The sequence below is a fragment of the Haliotis rubra genome, unplaced genomic scaffold (genome assembly GCF_003918875.1).
Source record: "Haliotis rubra isolate DU_JTF1 unplaced genomic scaffold, ASM391887v1 Scf13, whole genome shotgun sequence".
Lineage (NCBI taxonomy): Eukaryota > Metazoa > Mollusca > Gastropoda > Lepetellida > Haliotidae > Haliotis > Haliotis rubra.
In genome coordinates this window covers 2,041,778-2,063,577 of record NW_025765225.1, presented here as the reverse complement: position 1 = coordinate 2,063,577, position 21,800 = coordinate 2,041,778, and the positions used below count along the sequence as shown (strand labels likewise).

The 21,800-nt window shown below is 35.8% G+C and overlaps 1 protein-coding gene across 21 annotated transcripts in view; it reads left to right on the top strand.

The window, feature by feature from the left end:
• LOC124267111 (echinoderm microtubule-associated protein-like 2) overlaps positions 1-21,800 on the top strand; it is a 74,733-nt gene that overhangs the window by 30,337 nt on the left and 22,596 nt on the right. For 8 of the 21 annotated variants that reach the window (XM_046701976.1, XM_046701966.1, XM_046701971.1 and 5 more), the window contains exons 2-5: positions 12,579-12,722; positions 13,085-13,322; positions 14,940-14,969; positions 20,528-20,575. In XM_046701976.1, coding sequence (XP_046557932.1) covers positions 12,579-12,722; positions 13,085-13,322; positions 14,940-14,969; positions 20,528-20,575 — 460 coding nt within the window. Of the gene's footprint in view, positions 1-1,637; positions 2,160-8,852; positions 8,994-12,578; positions 12,723-13,084; positions 13,323-14,939; positions 14,970-18,355; positions 18,474-20,527; positions 20,576-21,800 lie in introns of those variants that run through there. The other 13 variants (XM_046701981.1, XM_046701980.1, XM_046701982.1 and 10 more) reach the window with 8 other exon arrangements.

Genomic DNA, 21,800 nt, shown 5'->3' with positions numbered 1-21,800 from the left:
GAATACGGTAATTAATGAATTGTCCAGATGGTTCCTTGTTATACCACGGTGCAGGTTAATGGATCAGCCGCAAGTTGGTAACACTGTATGGAGTTTTTGTCATAGTTTTGATCAGTTATGACATACACTGATGAAGGAAGTTGATACAAATGAGCATCTCCTTTGCTACAAGTCTGTTGTGTTTCTTGCTTGAGTGGCGCTAGGTTCGTGTCGAGTATCTGCTGATATACCACTACCGTTGTGTACGGATTGTTGTGTGTTTCAACTTTGAGGATGGAGTTGTGATTTCCTGTGTAGTGGTTTGTATGTTGAAAGGAGGAAGTGTAAGTCTTAAACTGGAACATCAGATTCAGATTATTTTGTATTTGAGGAAATGTATCTCACCTTATACTGGAAAACAGATTCAAGGAACTAGTTATTATTAGAAAAAGTTATTTCCAAGACAAGGCAGAGTATAAGCATTTATAATTTTCTCAAAGTCCTTTTGTATTCTGCATCAAAGTAATATGTATTCATCCGTTTTACAGAAGTTTTTCTTACCCTCAATTTATATTGAAAGGAATTGATGCAAAGTTTTTACAATAAGGAAATATAAACATGGAAATGTGATGCTTTCAGCTTCTTCAGAAGTACTGTTACAATATACTGTAACCATGGTAACATCAATCCTAAAACAAGCAAGTAATCTTCCATTCAGGGCTTGTTAGTGTTGATTTGCTTCTTATCATTCTAGTGGCTGTGAATGCACATTTGATGAGTGTGGAGATCATTTTTCGTGTTACTTATGTACAGAGTAGTCCTGCAGACAAATGTCTACTGATGAGCGACATTGACTGGCGGGGAAATGCAGATAGCTCTGTCTAATGAATCTGCATAATGAAACAATTCGGAAAACTATGATCTTAATCCCCTCTGTGGCAAATTGTTATCATGGTGTGAGTGGTTTCAGGAGAAAGTTATAGAATATACCGGTACTTATAATGCTTCAGTAACAATAATAACTTGTGATTTTTGCCACAATCTGCAGTGTAAATAGACATGATATAAACAACAAAACCTTTTCCTCAATGCTCAAAAATATACAGAGTCCATTGTACAATTGCAGCTACCAGTATATAAGCTTGCATTTAAGAAATGTGATTTGGCCTTTAATTTACTTAAATGTGAATTGGCCTTTAATTTAATTTGTCTTATGAGCCAATGTTGTCGACTGATTCATGGCTCGAGGATAGTGTTTTGGTGGTATTGAGTTAATACTTTCAGTGCTAAACTGCTGTATATTCCCTGTACTAGTACATCATCAATCATCTATAAGTATAAAAGTATTTTGTTCTGGACCAGATGATATAAATCCTACTGATTGATCACCGGTGTAATTCTTCTCTCCGTCAACATCCAGTGTCACAACATGTAGGCTTCTTTAACACGACATGTGTGATATCTCGTATATCTTACCTCCTTATATGTTTACGAACTATCCAGGTAGTAATCTGTCCTGACATTATACGATACAGGAATTTGATCTAGTGAACAGCGTCATACCTGATTAGTCAGGCTGTGAGCAGGAAAGACGGATAATACTGGTCAACAACACACAAGTGTATAGCAATCTTGATCTGATTCATGACGTTAGTTTCGACTTGATTCCCAAAGGGTAGCTGCTATTGTTCAAGTCAGCACTTCTTGAGTTCCCAATCCAAGTTGTATGAAGGCTGTCAAAAATACCAAGTAATTATTCTGGCCAAGTGAGCATGCTGAACTGTAAACTGTGAAAAAACGTACTGACAATAGCCGTGACTGATGATGCATAAGTCTACAAACTGACTGGATTCTGTTTATTGTGTGGTTTTATTATTCTTGATACAGGATTTCCTGAGAGCTGTATAAGGATCTGTTTGCAGTAGTGACTGTTAGTGACAACTGGGATTTTATTGTATGCTAAGGAGTTAAGCCTTGAGGATTTTGGTGTGCGGATCGATGCTAGTGGTCGTCCAAGGTTAGTGTGGACCTAATTCCTGTGAAGGGTTTACAGTAGCCTCTGGTCAGCTAACAACATTGTTTGGAGACCGTTCAGAGGAAAATGTCGAAAGAGAATTCTAGCGCGGATGTGGAGGAGATATTAGCACCATATAGGCAGTCAGCACAATTGGACAAGAAAGGTAAACATTGTTTCCGGAATAATAAGACTGAACTATATCAATGAATTGTTTATTTTCTGTGCATGCAATACTATAACCTCCTGAAGTAATATCTGCTTCACAGACTGTATGTCAGTTCAGGTGTGGAAATAAGTTATATAAGGATAGGATTGAGGACCAAATCGGACAGTTCACAAATATTGAATTATGCTGGTATTGCATAATATCTGGCAATTTGTCGAACTAATAATGATTCTCTGTCTGTGGCTTTTATCCAGAGCAAAGTCTGCTCTATTGTAATCATGTTGTAACATGTCAGCCAGCATGGAGGTGAACAGTAACTTGGAAGAGAAACTGAATATTATGTAACTCTTTTGTCTGAGTTGAAGGTTTATGGATGAATATTTGAACAGGCTAATTTTCTTTTTTCCTTCATGTTCAATATGCTGATACATGTAGCAAATTGCATGATGCATGTTGGTAGGTAGGGATGTTGTCAGACATGTCTAGAGGTAAATTGAAATGGCTTGAAATCCAAGTGAAAAGGACAGTTTTACCCCCAAAAGTTGCTAAAGTAATAATTAGGAATAAATATTTCATTACCTTTTAAGTTTGATATTGGTGCAAGTAATTCTTAAAGCAAGAGCAAATGCAAGTGTGTGTGCATGCATATGTTTTTGTCCATGCATGCACCGTGAGTGCATGCATGCATGTGTTAGTATGTGATGCTGATGTTTCAGTGTCGTATTGCTTCTGCAGTTACTTATCCCAATATGCAGGAACTGTTAACATGGTTAAAGAATGGATAAAAGATCCTCCAGGGATGTGTTGTATTCATGGGTAGAAAGTCACACATGAACCTAATGCATACTTAATGAAGGCTTTTATTGCTATTTGCCTGTCAGAACTCACTGGTTTCTAATACTGTGAATATATATCAGTTGGAATAACCAGTTCAGTCTTTCTTCTCTTTCTCTTGGAAAGTCTTCATCCCAGAATAACTTGTCTTTATGTTGGCAAACCTTCTACACTGCTTGCACTTTCAGAAACTGTGCCCCACATTGTCAAGATGGTGAATGCACATCAAAACTTCGTTACTGGCTTGTAGGTGTGATTTAGTAGTGACTGCAACATACCGTTCATCCATGTGTAAATTGACGTCTGCTCTTGTTACATGTGACCAGCAGCTGGTGGAAGTGGGTTTGGATTCATTAATACCTGGTTATAATATACATGGTAATGGTTTAATCATGGCATTCTGAAACGCATTGTGAGATTGTTGTCATAATGAAGGTACTCTTTGTCATGCATTTTCACATACTTGTCTACAATCCTAATGAGCTATGATGGTGTTCTAGCACAGACTTGGTGTGAGGCTCTGTAATTTGGCTGATGGTGTGTCATTTTCCCCAGATCATGTTTGTTGTTGCTTTCAGTCACTGGTTTGGCTAGTCCCTGTTATTTACAGGCCTACTAAAGACCCATGTTCGATGCCTAACAGGGTTATAGTGTAAAGTTTATTTCCGGTGTCCCCTGCCTTGATATTGCGAAAAAAGTCCTGTTTGAAATTACTTGAATATTCTTCAAACAACATTCACTCACTCATTCCTAATGAACCTTTGTAACTTATGTCGATAAGAAATACAAACATGACGACGCATGTAACGACGCATTTCGAACATCTAAACAAGAGTATGGTATACTTTGGATGTAATGTACTTAGTTAGATGGGGTCTAGGGGTGGTGCAGTTGCCTGGAACTTACACATGAGCTTGTCATGTAGACTTGCACAAGTCTCTAAGGTAATAATCAATAGTTTAAAATGATAATTTCTAAGAAATATAAATATTCTCTAACACTGGCATCCTTAGATGTACTGTCCGCTTATCTAGACTTGCCTCTCTGAAGGATTGAATTACTGTACATCCATGGGCTCAGCTTTCAGTACAGCATTGGAGCAAGGCTACTTGTCATTCTGAAGACCTGATTTCACAATACAGTCAAATCCCGATGAAACGAATGCAGGTCTCGAACATTATGCATAACTCCAAGTACCTGTCGGTCCCGACCATTCCCTGTTATAGTTGTCATCATTTGAATACCGGTTACACGAATTCGTCTCATAAATACACACTATGACTAGAGAAGAAAATTTGGTCCCATGAGATTCAAACAACAGCAATCTTGTATACATAAACCGAAGTCAATCAATGAGAAGTTGATTGGTGTAGCAAACTGATCCAATTAACAAACCAGCGGCTCACACCTTTCGGCCTTTGACGGGTGAGTTCAAAAGGCAGATTAGTGATTTTACGGAAATCACTGTCTGTGCTAATTAGACTGGAACTGATAAGGTGCCCCTATTAGTGATAGGGAAATCATTAGATAAACAAATGCTTAGGCGGAGGAATTAGGACTGGATAATCTTTTGTTCTACCCTCATAGACATACCTATGTCTCGAATACATCGATAAGTCGAATTTATTACTTGGTCCCCAGAGATTTGACTCATCAGGATTTGACTGTATTGTTAAAGCAGCGTAAAACGAAACTCACTGACTCACAGAGGTGATAGGGCAACCTAAAGATCTGACGTCAGTTAGTGTCAAGGTGTGATGGTTTTATGTCAAGCCATCAATCACGGCAATATCTTGCCATTATCAGACTAAATATTCTCATCAAGAACCCCGCCTTCAACTGACAACAGAACAAAGGCTGGTGATAGTCATTCATTAGGGGTAATACTTGTCAAGCGACCACCCAATAGTCTTGTTTCCAGGGTCTGTTTTGTGAAAACTCGATGTAGTTGTTTCAACAGGAACTGACAGTTATTCAATGCATCCAGCCTATTTCTAAGTCCCTGCATATAATTATTCACCCATCAGAGTATGATGCAGGCCTGTGTATGTCAGTTGTAGGCACTACTCGCCCATGATTTACAGCCGGTATAAATGTGCCTATATTGATTTGAATTGTCTGGCCCCACTTCTGTTGAAGCGGCCAGTGTCTGGCAATGTAACAGACGTTCTATCAGTAACTTGAGAAACTTGGTACTGGAAAACTTGAATAATTTGACAGGTCTCAGGGGACCAGTTAGTGAGTGTAAGGTATAGCAATTTGATGTGCAGAGTTAGGTCCCTTAGTTATATCAGGATCTCTGTTGGTTTTTTTTAATTTAAAAAATATATCCCAAATTTACCCAGATTAAAATCTGTTTTACACTACGATGATGACCTATAAAATATCAGGTACTCTCTCTCTCCCCTCCCCCTCCCTCTCTCTCTCTTTTTCTCTCTCTCTCCATATATATATATATATATATATATATAAAAAAGCCAAGTTTCACTAAATGATTGGACCAACTCCCTTCATATACCTGAAAGACCTTTTCACAACACATGACAGGAATAGACGATTGAATGTCTTACATTTCTGACTTCTGTTGGCCATGCACAAGCATAAAAGATAATTTATTAGTTCCCTTGTGTATTTACAATCTGGATCATAAACCAGATGGTGTAAAGTAGGCTGATTGTTGGGATTATGCACATAAAGCCTGCCCCTGTGGCTTTACAATAATAAGTCCATCCAGTGTATGATTGCTTTACTTAAGGTAAATCCTACAGTATATTGTCAGCACGATTTATGTGCAGCCAAACTTATTCTTGAACATTGTTCTACATGCTGAAGATCACATTGCAGTGTTCTGTTCATGAATACAGGTGCTTACACATCATGTATTAGCCTTTTTTATTACTCTATTAATAAGCTTAACATCCATATCAATCCATATCATATGAAAAAAAAGGCACCTTAAATTTCAGTGCTGACCTAACATTAGAATGCAGATCTGATAAAGTTTGGTCAGATAATATGATCTGGAATACCTTTTCACTTGGCCACATAATCTATATGAATTTGTTGGCAATTTATTTGGTGCAATGAACACTTAATGCATGAAATATTCTGTATGTCAAAATAGCTTTTGGTGAGCTCATAATGTAAAGATAAGGACCCTTTTAGGAAGATTTTATTTTGTGGTTGTTTTGTATAATAACCTCAGGCCAGACCAATTTTATTTCTTGTTTTACGGATTTTTGTCCTCAGAAAACCTAAAGGCAGGAGGGAAAAAATTAAAAAATAAAAATCACTAGTCAAAATAATTTTCCTTTTAAACACTAGAAGTATTTATTTCTGGCAATTTATGAAGTTTATATGGGGCAAAAAAAACAATCAAACATTTTTTCTCTGTAAGTTTACATTTTTGGCCAATAAAAACGTGAGGATTTTATTTTTTTGAGGGGGAAATTAATTAATTTGTTTTCTTATTCTTGAAAAAATATGACCGGCTGATCTGTAAAACAAGAAATAAAATTGGTCTGGCCTCACCAAGAATAATTCTTTGTACAGCATTTAACCTTGAAGGCAGAAGAGCAATCCCAACTGGGTTATCTGCTAAAAATATAATCACTAAGCAGAGTGTGCCATACATGTATATACATCAAGTGCTGCTGTGTAGATCCTGCCAGGAAACAGTTGATTGGAGCATTAGCTTTTGGTGAACAAGATATCACTATTGGTAGACAGATATGCCCAACAAATAACTGACTATAAACTGTATGATACACGCCATAAATGAGGTCAGATTAAGGTGTAAAATTCAGTGTACTCTAAATGAAACACAACATCACTAAAAACAAACACAAATCAGGTGTTCCTCTTCATGTGTCGATCACATTTCTCTTTTTTGTAAGAAAACAGTTATTGACATTTTATTACCAGAATTGATTCTGGACCTTTTCTGTCTTAAGGTCCTGGAAACGTGGAATTCTTTAAATGATTTGAAAGAGTGTGCCAGGTTGTAACTGAAGGTTCAGATGACAATCTGTTCATTATTGATATACAGTTAGACTCCTCGATTCTTGCAAAGATCACGATCTGAAAGAGATTTGGCGTTTATGGCTGTGTCGATAAACCGATTTTATGTTACGATTATTGAATGACTGAGCAGCAGATGTCCTCATTGGTCACGTTCTGGACAACATCCCTCTGACGCTGTGACAAAACCTGTTTGGCAGATTGGAACACCTCAGATGAAATGTTGCCTGACATACATGGTTCATATTTGGTTAAGAATATCGTGGAGTTTCACTGACGATGCCTAAGTTCTACAGCAGCATGCTGATACTGTCAAAGTCACAGCCTTCTTTGGTAAAACCAGGTTTGTATATTGCTCTTTTGATAAAAGAGTTTGGAAACAATGCCCTTTCAACTAAGAAATTCCATAATTTTCTGACAGATGTATTAAAATGTGAGAGTTATGACAGTTGCGTAGCATACATTTTTGGGGGTGATTGTCTTAAGTCTTAAGGTAATTGCTCATGCTAGTGACAAGGCATAAAACAATATTTGCTTATGGAAATAATTGGGCATGATAACACAGCAGTTTGTTTATTCAGCTAAGAAATAAACCGTGAAACCAACGCATTAAACCCATTAGCTACTCTTCTCCTTATCAAACACAGAATATACTTGTTGTTCTTTATGATCCCACTTTGCCATTGTAAAATCCAACCTTAAAGCTTGGACTGTCGTAATTCTGTGTTAAGGTATGGGTGTTGTAAGCCTCTGTTAAGGCTTGAATGTCGTAAGTCTATGAGAAGGTATGGGAATAGTCTGTCGTACAGACCCTAAAGCAAATATATCCAAGAAAGCCCACTCAAGTCTAGAAAATGTGGCAAGTCTAGATTTCCTCAGCTTCTGAAAATGAAGAAAGTCTCAGGGCTCCTTTTCATTATATTTTATATATTTTTACTATGAACTTTTTTCAGTAAAATATGTTCATTTCAGAGACTAGTTGTTAGTCTAGTATGGGAATTGCACTCACCTTAATGCTGACAAGGCTTTGTACAGAGACCAGATATTGGTATGTGATCTCTGCTTGAATACCAGCACCCAGTTCTCAACCCACTGGCAAAGAGAGAATGCTTGAACCTCTATGAAGATGCATTGAACTAAATATCTACTGTGATCTCAAAATGCATTAAGTCTTTCTAATAATCATTAGAAAACAACACAAGAATTGACAACTGCCTTTAATAACATTGGGGTCCCTAAGCATAACATTAACCTTTGAGACAGTGTGGTTATTAGGATGAATACAGTACGCCTGGTTGCCAAATTTAAATATTTGTTCTTTGTCATTTGATCAGTTTTCCATTTTCCATTTCTTCTAAGAATACAGAATATATGTTTTTTAAGTAGTATGAATCACTGGATGAACTGATATAAAAGCAACACTTCCACTACTTAACACTTGCACTTAGTTGTGGAGCATGTTATGAACACAATCAGCCTGCTTTTTGATATACCTCTGAAGGAGATCAATATCGGTGTCTACCGGTCTGTTAGCCAGCCACACTGAACACAAGAGCACCTTTCAGTTGCACGCTGATCAGCTCTACCTGTCCATTCATTGTGTGTACCCACTCATTCAAACATACGAGTTCAATTTTCCCACAAACTTGTCTAAGTTGGGTGGTTGTGACATGACTCATTGGTTGTTCATTGTATCCTGACTAAAAGCTTCTACAGTGCTTCATTCACACAGGTGTAGTTGTGTATTATGGAGGTCAGAATTTGAAAGGGACATGCTTTGAAAAAACCAAAGACTTGGTTTGTTTTCTCTTGTGTGTAACATTTAGTATTTCACACTGATTGCTTTCTTGTGTGAGGGACGTTATATAATGGTGTAATATTTTCGGTGTGAGTTAAGCTTATGCTCACTTACCTGGTTTGAGATTTTGCGGAATAAAATGGATGAGTGTTTTGGGAACAGCTTGGATGATATTACAGGTAGGTACATTTGTTTTTACCTGTCACTTTTCCCTGTGTTTGGTTTTCTTACCTAATGCTAAGGGTTTACTCACAAAGAGATACAGGATTTATACACTGATTTATGGTTTAGTCACAGAGATCTATGGTAGTCCCAGACAGATATTGTGTTTACACACTGAGAGATAGTGTTTACACACTCAGGGATATTGTATACTTACTGAAAAATATTGTTTACTTACAGAAAGATAAGGGTTTTACTCACTGATAGATATGGGATATAATTGCTAAGAGATGTGGGGTTTCACACTGAGAGATATGGGATATAGTCAATAAGAGATATGGGTTTTACACACTGAGAGATACAGGATATAGTCAATAAGAGATATGCATTTTCACACTGAGAGATATGGGATATAGTTACTAAGTGATGTGGGTTTACACACAGAAATATGGGATATAGTTAATAAGAAGTATGGGTTTACACACTGAGAGATATGGGATATAGTTACTAAGTGATGTGGGTTTACACACTGAGAGGTATGGGATATAGTTACTAAGTGATTTGGGTTTACACACTGAGAGATATGGGATATAGTTACTAAGTGATGTGGGTCTACACACTGAGAGATATGGGATATAGTTACTAAGTGAAGTGGGTTTACACACTGAGAGATATGGGATATAGTTACTAAGTGATGTGGGTTTACACACTGAGAGATATGGGATATAGTTACTAAGTGATGTGGGTCTACACACTGAGAGATATGGGATATAGTTACTAAGTGATGTGGGTTTACACACTGAGAGATATGGGATATAGTTACTAAGTGATGTGGGTCTACACACTGAGAGGTATGGGATATATTTACTAAGTGATGTGGATCTACACACTGAGAGATATGGGATATAGTTACTAAGTGATGTGGGTCTACACACTGAGAGGTATGGGATATAGTTACTAAGTGAAGTGGGTTTACACACTGAGAGATATGGGATATAGTTACTAAGTGATGTGGGTTTACACACTGAGAGGTATGGGATATATTTACTAAGTGATGTGGGTTTACACACTGAGAGGTATGGGATATATTTACTTAGTGATGTGGGTTTACACACTGAGAGGTATGGGATATAGTTACTAAGTGATGTGGGTTTACACACTGAGAGATATGGGATATAATTACTAAGTGATGTGGGTTTACACACTGAGAGATATGGGATATAGTTACTAAGTGATGTGGGTTTACACACTGAGAGGTATGGGATATAGTTACTAAGTGATGTGGGTTTACACACTGAGAGATATGGGATATAGTTACTAAGTGAAGTGGGTTTACACACTGAGAGATATGGGATATAGTTACTAAGTGAAGTGGGTTTACACACTGAGAGATATGGGATATAGTTACTAAGTGATTTGGGTTTACACACTGAGAGATATGGGATATAGTTACTAAGTGATGTGGGTTTACACACTGAGAGGTATGGGATATAGTTACTAAGTGATGTGGGTTTACACACTGAGAGGTATGGGATATAGTTACTAAGTGATGTGGGTTTACACACTGAGAGGTATGGGATATAGTTACTAAGTGATTTGGGTTTACACACTGAGAGATATGGGATATAGTTACTAAGTGATGTGGGTTTACACACTGAGAGGTATGGGATATATTTACTAAGTGATGTGGGTTTACACACTGAGAGATATGGGATATAGTTACTAAGTGATGTGGGTTTACACACTGAGAGGTATGGGATATATTTACTAAGTGATGTGGGTTTACACACTGAGAGGTATGGGATATAGTTACTAAGTGATGTGGGTTTACACACTGAGAGGTATGGGATATAGTTACTAAGTGATGTGGGTTTACACTCTGAGAGGTATGGGATATAGTTACTAAGTGATTTGGGTTTACACGCTGAGAGATATGGGATATAGTTACTAAGTGATGTGGGTTTACACACTGAGAGATACGGGATATAGTTAATAAGAAGTATGGGTTTACACACTGAGAAATATGGGATATAGTTACTAAGTGACGTGGGTTTACACACTGAGATATATGGGATTTACTCACCCACGGATATGGACTTATCACTTACTTATCACACTTCCTGGTAGATATGTGATATTGTTTACAAAAGTAAACTATAGATCCTTTCAAGGGCCTATCATTATGATTCTAGTACAATGACGTTACAGGCACTGTGTACAGCAACATGCTGCTGTGTTTGCAGGAAAGCCTGTGCATTGTAATTTTCCAAAGGTATTTCCCAGCCCTGTTGTTTGACCAACTGTCAGTATTGGCAGCTGGTAATGCATCAAGCAGTGATGCGTAGGACCAGTGTTCCCTGTTATTGATGTGACTGAAACCAGAAAATGTCATGCAGTTATTGTTTCACATGACACTGTTGACTGTGTTTTATCTAAGAACATACAATACATGTATATTGAAATAGATGACAGGGTCAGCCATTTTGTAAAACAACAGAGGTATGGGTGAGTAAGTGGATATTGATCTGAGCCAAATTATGCAGATACTTTCTGAAGCCACCTAATTACTGGTAGGAATCAAGAATCTTCTTACACATGATACATTTGTATTTTGCAGACATTTGGGGTAGTTCAAAATCAAAAATGTTTGCATGACGAGGTTTTATTATCACCCAAGGACAATCTGATTGTTCATCCATGATATATTTAACTCACCATGTTTACACTTAGTGTGTTCAAAGTGATTTTAAAGGAGAAGTATTCTTGGGTAAATTGGCAGTTCTGGTACATTTGATTCATCATTCAATCAAAAAGAATGTGTTATGACATACAATTGTATAACAACTGAAGGATGACAGTTTTACATGCAGAGAATGTCTCTGTTCCCACTGTGCCATGGGAATGCTATTTTTCTTGAATGCAAAGTTTGTACCAATTATGTGAATTTATTCTGGTACAGTTACATATGCATTTAACAGCTATTTGGAGGTTTTGCAAGAAGGAAAAAAAAGAGGTACCTTCCTTCTGATGGGTCGGCCACTTTTTCACTTTAAAAGTGGTAAAATTGTACCCCAACATCCTAAACTTGTCAGTGAGGTAACTTGATGGTTATTGTTGGCATGGTGACATTTTTGGTAGCATGTCACATGGAAGTACGATATGTAACTAAAACCTGACCTAACAAACACGTTAACACTGTGTAGGTCATTGAATGACCCTCCTGAAATACACATTAACTTTTGCATTACCCTCTCAATTTTGTCTTAACAAATAAAGTTACCTGGCGTTTGTTTCTTTCTGTTGTAATGCTGTTTCATCACAACTCTATTAATATTTCTGTATTATTGTCTTTTGATATTTAGTTTTACTCTTTCCTAAAAAAAAGCTGTCCTTTGATGTTGTGTTTATTAAAGTTCAAAATGGATCCTTAGTACCTTATCTTCGTGATGATAGTTGACTTACTGAGGATCTGAATTATGTGTGCCATCGTACCATCATGGCTTCAGTTGTTGGTCAGGTTTTGTGTGATGTATCATGTATATTGTGGACTGCAGTGTCAGCAGTGTTGATTCTCCCACTGAACCCTCGGCTTGGTGTTTCAGATGGGCTTCTCAGTCAGGAACAAGAGGACCTGGTTGACCGAGTGGCCTACCTAGAGAAGAAGGTCACGCAACAGGGAGATGAGATTGTCTGTTTGAAGAGTGCCCTCGCTGATGTCATACGTAGAATCAGTCAGTTGGAGTCTGGTAAGTTGATGAATTAGCAGATAAAGTCATCTGTGTATTCAAAAGTTTGCAGATTCAGTCAGTTGCATTTAGAGGCTGATGAAGTTGTCCAATCTCAAAAGTGCCCGGCCAAGATTGAACTGTCTCAAAACTGCAAACTCTAATGTCAGCTTTAGTAATCTCTAAGGGTTATTTTGACAAAACATAGATAACTTCTTGCATATGATTCTTGCATTAGATAACTTCTTGCATATCATTCTTGCATTAGATAACTTCTTGCATATCATTCTTGCATTGAAATCTAAAATTCCTGACACCAAGAAGTCTGAAAATACTGGTCCCTAGTCAAAGGGAGATAACTCTTGCTTACCTGTTGATTTCAGCTCCCCCAAACCACGTTCTGCCATCAAAGCCTACATTCAGATCACCTCGAAAATCTGCATCACATGAGAGGAAGTCGCACCTGAATCCCCTGGAGAATGTGAACCTTATCTCACATCGAAGCACAACCCCACCACAATCACGATCCTACCACTCATCCAGGAATTCAACCCCACTTAAGAAATGGTCCTCACTGTCAAACTCAGCAGATCTTTCCAATTCACAAATAACTCCAAACAAGTAAGTTGTTTTCCTGGTGTCTGTATATATTATAAGTAAAGCCAGCTGGTAGCTGTACTCTAACCATAGTCAGGCCAGGCACAAATTCCTTACCATCTTGATGATCTTTGCAGTGATTTTGATGTACTTGCACTGGTGATGAAGTCTTTCAATTATCATTCTTTGTGTTTCTGCACAAGGCCACGATAAATTAATTATTATTTTTAAACACTGTCGTCAAAACGCATTACATCATTTCATCATATCCAAGACTCTACAGACACAGAAAGTTTTATTTAATTTTTGTTTATTTATTTATTCTTGGAATAAAAGACATGTACAATGTATATAAAGATGTATAAAGCTGGACACATCAGAGGTTTTTGGTTTTCTTTTACACATAGATACAACATTCGCACACACATCCATGCTATAATAATACAGCAATAATTAATTCACATTGTCAATATTTTTACTGAAAAAGATTTTCATATTGTTTCCGTTTGTTATGGTATTTCTGAAACCTTGCTTTGCTATAATATCTGTTTTTTCTACCTTGCGGTAATAGTTCAATTCTTTTTTAAATACTGATAAATACAATATTCGATTTGTAAGTTTACATTTATAGATATGAAATATAGATAATGAAATTATCAAGTCAAATATAGCATCACAGGATTCTGAAATACCAAATAACACTAGATCACTATGGAACATTCAGTATGATCCATTGAGAAAGATTCTTCCAAAAATATTCACTTTCTCTACATCCCCAAAGCAGATGGAGTATTGATTCTGGTTCAGAGTTACAATATGTACATAGATTGCCAGACACAGAGGGTTATTGTGTTCCCCTTGTTATGTTGCCTCATCATACTTGATGTGCATCTCATCCAGCGACATTTCATGTCCACAGATGTTTTTTTAAAAGCTAAAATGTAAAAAGTAAGAAAAAGTAAAAAATATTTGTAATGAAAATCTAATGATTAATTTATTGTGGCCTTCATAATTCCTATTGACTGATGTCTTATTGTTAAATGTTGTAGGCTTTGCAAAGCATGCTGGTTATTTCTTATCTGCATCATTGTATACATGATGGTCTGACTTTTGTCGCATTAAAAACATGGCTTCATATTATTTTGCAAATCTTGAAAAAAACTTTTAATTGACAATGATTAACATTTCGTGTCTGTACATGGACGTGATCATATTAATTGATCTATATTTTTTTTCAGTTCCCAATCAAGTGATTGATACAAGCATCCTTTAAATCATTATTGAAGCCTTTAGACCTTTTTGATCTGTTGAAACTTCAGTGAATGCTCTCTTGTAATAATAAGCAGTAATATTTTAGACATTAACGGATACCAGCAGTGTTGTCCTAAGAAACTGAGAATGACAATATCATCAGTTATTGGTGACAGCAATGTTGTCATCTTTTATGGGTGACAGCAATATTGTCATCTTTTATGGGTGACAGCAATATTGTCATCAGTGGCAACAATGATGTCATCAATAACAGATAACCTTGACAAGATTCAGTCAACATTGATTTCTGCTCTGCACTGTGTTTAATGTATTCAGTGTGATAATGTTTGTACTTTTGAGTTTGCCTGATAATGCACAATTTGATTACAGGAGACTCAACCTTCAAGCAAATGGTGACAGGTATATGCTTGTTGCACCTTCAAGCTTACATTGGAATGTTGGGGGGCATCTCATAACTTCTCAGACTGTTTTCAAATCAATATTCATTATAATAATATAGAATGCAGTGTTTTTTAGGAAATAATTTAGATTGTAACCAGATCAATTCTCTTGCTATAAAACAGCTGTACATGGTACTTGAAGCATTTTTTTTTCAATAAATGTCAAAATTGTAGTATTGATTTTCATGGTCTCGTCTGGCTTATCTGAAATGTGAGTCATGAATAGGCATTTTGTGAGTCAAGGTAGCTAACGATCGTCAATATTGTAGAATTAAAATGTACAGAAAATGAATTGCTAAGGTTCAGATTAGCAAGAGCTAGTAATCATTGATATTTTAATGAAACATGCATACTTTGACTGGCAAAAGGTGAATATTGGTTGTGGTATTCTGAGCTGTTCTGATTTGCTGCCGTCCCGCTTCACCTGTTATGAACACTGTTCAGACAACCTCCATGGATAGACACCATGGTCTGGTTGCTATGTTACGAAGTGTGCTTCTTCAGCATTATGGTGCAGTCAAAGTTGATAAAACAATTATTGTCTCTGATACAGGTTATGACAGACAGAACATGAAACGGCCTCTGTGACATGACTATATGTGTAATCATAACTGGAATTTGCTGATTGATGCTTGCAATGTCAACCACTGGTTTTCCTGATCCAGAGTGAGTCAGTGAGTTTAGTTTACGCCACACTCAGCAATATTCCAGCTATATGGCGGCGGTCTGTAAATAATCAAGTCTGGATCAGACAATCCAGTGATCAACAGCATGAGTGTCAATCTATACAATTAGGATACGATGACATGTGTTAACCAAGTCAGCAATCCTGACCACCCGATCTTATTAGTTGCCTCTTACGACAAGCATAGGTTACTGAAGATCAATTCTAACCCGGATATTCATGGGTCATCTCTTACGACAAGCATGGGTTGCTGACGATCAATTCTAACCCAGATCTTCACAGGTTCATAAGTGTAGTGAAGGAATGTTATAAACACTACAATATGACAGTTATATCATTTAAGTTAACAGGGCAGGTAAAAAGTGGTTGATAGCAGGAGCAACAATTCTTACATGAATACACATATAGCCAGTAGATGAGTACCACTGAACCATATTATTGTATGTAGTATGGAGTGTTGTGTCCCTGTGTCCCTAGAGAGAAACCTTATCTATTCAAATTGTTATGATAACACAAAATATCTCTGTTGATGATATATCACCATGTTTGATATGTGATTTATAAATGAATGCACAAAATGCTGACTAAGCACATTTTGAAAGCGATGTTTGATATGAGATGGTACAACAGTTATGATGTCATCAGTACAGTCATACTGCATGCAGGAGATGTTAACACTGTTATCATGAACCCATAGGGGGCTGGCAATGGTAATGCATGTCTATACTGTTACTCTGATACTAAGAATTATGATAACAATTCATTTTTAGCTCATGGGATCCAAAACATATAAAGTGGAAAACCCTCCTTTATTTTCCTCACAGTAAATGAACTGGAGTATTTCTAAATGCAAAATATAAATTTAATCCCTCTCGCTAACTTGATTTGATTTTGGTGCAGGTTAAGTCTAGATTTAACAGCACTATATTGAAATTTAAAGTGAGACTTCAAACATTACAATTGTTTGATGCCACTGATTCGGACACAATGTGACAATGATGTCACTGTATAAATGCTCAGAGATGGTTATTATGATTTGAAACCTCTGACTGACCAATCAGAAGGAAGTATTATCCAAATTCATGGTGGCATTTGAAAAAATTATACAAAAAAATAATCCATAATATGAGAAATATTCCTGAACACTTGAGATGAGCAAAAGAACTCAATTTTGTTTTAACAATGTGACACCAAAATTCACGATCCATAACCTTATACAAGTGTGTTCAATACTTGAAACGATTAGTACCAATGTGATACACTCTACAAAAAGAATAACACAAGCAACATGATACATACAGAAACGATCAAACCATTCAAGGCCTGTTTGACACAGCATTTTGCCCTGGAAATAATAAGAATAACATAAACTAGATTCCAATGTCTGCGTGTTTATATTCTGTTTGTATCGAGTTGTGGATATGGATTTACTGAAAACTTGACACAGCATCAGGTTTTGTTTGTTTGAATAGAGAAATTTAATCAGCGATAATGTATTTAGCGATACTTGTACATATAATCAGATGCCTCATAAAATGTTAAGCAAGTTTGTCTTTTGCGTTATAAAAAATTTAATATACATCAGTTTTTTTATTCATCACCAAGTTTAAAACAGTGTTAAAACACAGTAGAAGGAAGACAAAGAAGTTCCAGATGAAACATTCAGTATATAATATTTTAATCTTTCAGAATGTTTTTATTAAGTTCTGCAACTTGTATAATTCATATGTTTCTCACTGGCTGTCCGTGCTGCATGTATGTTGATGATATCTGGGCTGTTGGAGCTTGTATATCATTCCTTTTACAATGGCTGTGGCTGATATTGTATGGCAGAAAAATAACAAGCTCATGGTAATCTGTCATTATTGGCAATTACCTAAATACTCAGCTGGGCCTGAGTGATATTTCTAGTGATGTCAAAGATAATTGATATGACTTCCATCAGGGACAGATATGTTGGGATTTGGATACATACTAGAATGTGAAATGGTTACCAGATTATATCAGTTCCAGAGTAGTGAGAATTTAGAGAATTTAAATAAACACAGAATTATTATTTGGTTCTTACTTGTCAGAAGTTTCCATAAATTCATAAATTCCAGAACATTTTTAAAAATTTCCTAATTTTGTTGCTACTAATTAATTAATATGACCAATTGTTAAATCACAATTGTGACATACAAGAGTAAATATTTCAGTGCTTCAATTATATTTTTTTCTTTTGTAGAATGAATAAATTACTTTATCTTATAAACCCTTGTAAATGGTATGAAATAATTCCAATGTGACAATTTTGGTACTGTGAACATTTTCAAATGACAAGGACAGTTAGAGAAATGGTTATGGTGGGAAACACTTGAACATTCCTTGAGAGTTTCACACATGGCTGGGAACAGAAATGTTTAGCTAAGTACTTCAATATAACATAAATGTACTGAAAATAGTTGAAAAATATCTTCTTTGACTAATATAGCATTACAGACAAAGACAGTTTACAAAATATTTAAAAAAAGAAGTTACCATATTTTCCTTTGAAATCTGTTTCCTATTTGATAAGCCTTATAATGAAACTCCTGTCTGATGTTCATCACTGAAAACAAGTCATGTGACAGCTCAATTGGCCTTGACCCTGGATAGTGTGCTATAAATATTCAGACCTGCCCAGCCTCAGTTCAGTTTCCAGCTACCAGTTGCACAGGGAAGTTGAACACAGGCTGCCAAAGTTTCTGAAGTTTAAAAACTGTCAAATTGATTCTGGATAATGTCACACAGCAAGAGGTAGTATTGAAGATGATCACAGTTTTATACTAATGTGCATGTGTTATGTGAGCATGCACTCTTCTTCATAATGCTGAATTCTGTCATGTTTCTGTAAACTAATAATTGTGATATGTATTGAGTCACAGCTATTACATGTATCATACAGCTAATATGACTAATAGTTGCATGGATCAAGTTGCAAACAAAACTGCATGGAGTGCACTAGCTCTCATGCACTGAAGATGAAGTTAGTATAAAAGAACCAGACTGTGACTCTTCTCAAATTTTAGATAATGACCAGGTAATAACAAATTTGTTTAGTATGTTTCATGAATGAAAGTTCTTCAAGTGTAACACTGTTAAGTCAATGATAAATGACAGTGAATCATGTTATTTAGAATGCATCATGAATAAAATTTTAAATGCTGTATAATTTGCTGAACTCAAACACTAAAATTTTCAATGCAGTCTGATGATAAAGACTGTCTGGTCATGATGTCATTATTTAGCTTTGGGTGTTATTTAAGTTCAAAATAGATATTTTGAAGAAGTATATGTGGATGTAGCACACTACTCACAAAGGACTTAAGTTTCAGTTTCCTGTTACTGAGGAAGTACAAGGACAAAATGCTCAAATAATGAGGAACGTTAACGGTTAACGTTTACATGCAAACTTTTCTTCCAGTGCATAATATATTCTAACATGTAAGCTTTATCAATAAATATCTCGATGTTGTGGGTATTTTCCATGTGAAATACTCTGTTAATTCTGAATCAGTGATGTAATGAACATATTTCTGATGATTTTATCTGCTTATACTTTCAAAGTTTTGATTATTTACAGACTGACATGTGGCTGGTATATTGCTGGGTGTAGAATTAAGCAAAAACAAAACAACAAAATAAAATAAATCACCTGGGTATCACTAGTATCATTCAACATTTATATATGATGCATTACCATACTGAACACACAAAGTTATGGATCTTGAAGCTTGGGAGTGCACTATTTCTTTAAAAAATCATAATCTCTAATTTTCTTGTTCCCACTTTTATGTATGCATAACAATGTATTGCCATCTTGTCGTTCAACATATATATCCATGATGAACTAACTCATCGTTCTGTTTATCTGACATGTACACCATTATTGTACAATCTCATCATTTAACGTTTAGACTGATGTTTTACCGTCTCGTCATTCAACATGTATACCAATGTTTTAACATCTAATATATATCAGAGACCATATAATAAATTTGGTCTCTGTATATATACACCAATACTGACCAACTCATGACTTGTATATAAACCAGTGTTGTACAATTCATCATTCAGTATATCCGACACAGACTCATGACTAATGTTGTACCGTCTCACTCCTTGTCGTCATGGTGACTGGGAAATGATATTGTTGATTATTGTTGACGTTATGTGTTTATTCCCATACAGGCAATGTAACTAACCATGTGCAACACTGTACGCAGCTGTACGCTTCCTGCAGCCAATGGCGGTGACGGTGGCCTATGTAATATCATAATGTCTCATCTGTGAATATGTCTGGGACCAATTATTGGCAGCAGTTGCAAAATTCAAACTGAAATAAATATTTGTATGGTTTTTTATATGGGGCAGTTGGATAATGGTTAGATGGTATGACAATTCAGATGAGTTGATCCTTACAGATAGCCAATAATGTGCTGTCATACTGAGTATGACCTATATATGTGACTTGCCAAAACACTCTGATCTCATTTTGATTTCAGCAATTTGGGGAATATTATGAAATATTTTCTACATCTCTTAAAGTATCTCAGAGACACATACAGATACAGATATGTACATACAGTCTTTACTGCTTCAGCAAGAGATATATGAAATACCCATATATCCTAATTCAGTGTATGCTTGGGTTTCATAGATGTGTAGGAAGGAATATTTCTAAAATGACATGCTGTTCTTGAAAATAAATGTATTCAAAAAGTTTGAACTGTTCACAAATGAGACATTTTGGTGTAAACAGTTGCTGTAAACGACCCAAAGGTTTAAAAATGCTCCTGTTTCTTTTATAGACGTAGCATTTCCCACAGTAATCTGAATCCGCGCCCGGTGATGAAGGGGTAAACGCATGTAGATTAAAGCTAGATATACTCACTAACTCTTGTTACTATGGCTACTGGCTCTCTGCTTCTTCAGCACAGGGAAGGATCATACTGGTGCCAACAAGAAAAAGTCCGTTTTCTTAAATGTCAACCAGAAGTAAAGATACACCATCAAAATTATCAAATTTTATGTTTTAGCATTTATGAAAATCAGATTAAATTTTTTTTTATGAAGACATTGTCAGGCTTGAGCAGTAATAAACTATGTAACTTTTTCCTTTGATGAAATTATTTTATGAATTTACAACTCTTTTGTTAAGGATATCATTAGATGATACAATGATAGGGATATCTGTATCAAACCTTTTTGTGTATATATATCCTAACTCAGAATAGTGTTATCTTTACTATGCAAACAGATTCCTCAAGGAACATCATTATAAAGGAAAACAAAGTGTCTGTTATTATCATTTTTATCATATTCACTATACTGAAGCATTATTACATCAAAATACTAATCACAAACTATTTTAAAGAAATATTGAAGATTTGTGTCCAGTTTTCCTTGTTTCCTTAGTCTGTCTACTTGTTTCCTGTGTTTTGGCTGATTTCATGTAAACTGCTAAGTACAGGATGTATTGTTCATGTCTCCATGGATCGCAATAACTAAATGATTCCAACTCTTCCATTCAGATCATAAGCAGGTTTCATTGGTAATCGATGATAATTTTTTATTAATCTTCTACATTTTTGTTATTATTTTTGTGGTTAAAAAAATTAAGGATGGACTTTTGGGATAGAAATGGTTGAAATGCTTATTGTATCTTTACACAAAATTAAATATAAGAGAATGAAAAAGCACCATATCCTTCCCTGTCATTAAGATACTTCGCTTCCTTCACATCAAATATGAATTGATGAAGACATTCTACTTGGATGGTTATTTCACAGTGTCTCGTTTGAACTGTCTCGGGCTGATTTTTATAGTCTTTCAGTGAAAGCCTTTAGAAGGGATTGGTTTCTGCAAGATTTATTTGTTTCAGGTTAATAGGCTGGTAATTAGTCATAGGTTGGGTCTCTTTCATTTCACATACTTTTATGTTTGGTGAACAGTACAACATACTTTGCTATTTTTGTTCTTGTAGGTTATGATGTTTTGAGATATACATACACATCACATGTTATGTTTTGCATGTGCACACATATAAAGTCCAAATAAAATATTGATTTTACACCATTATTT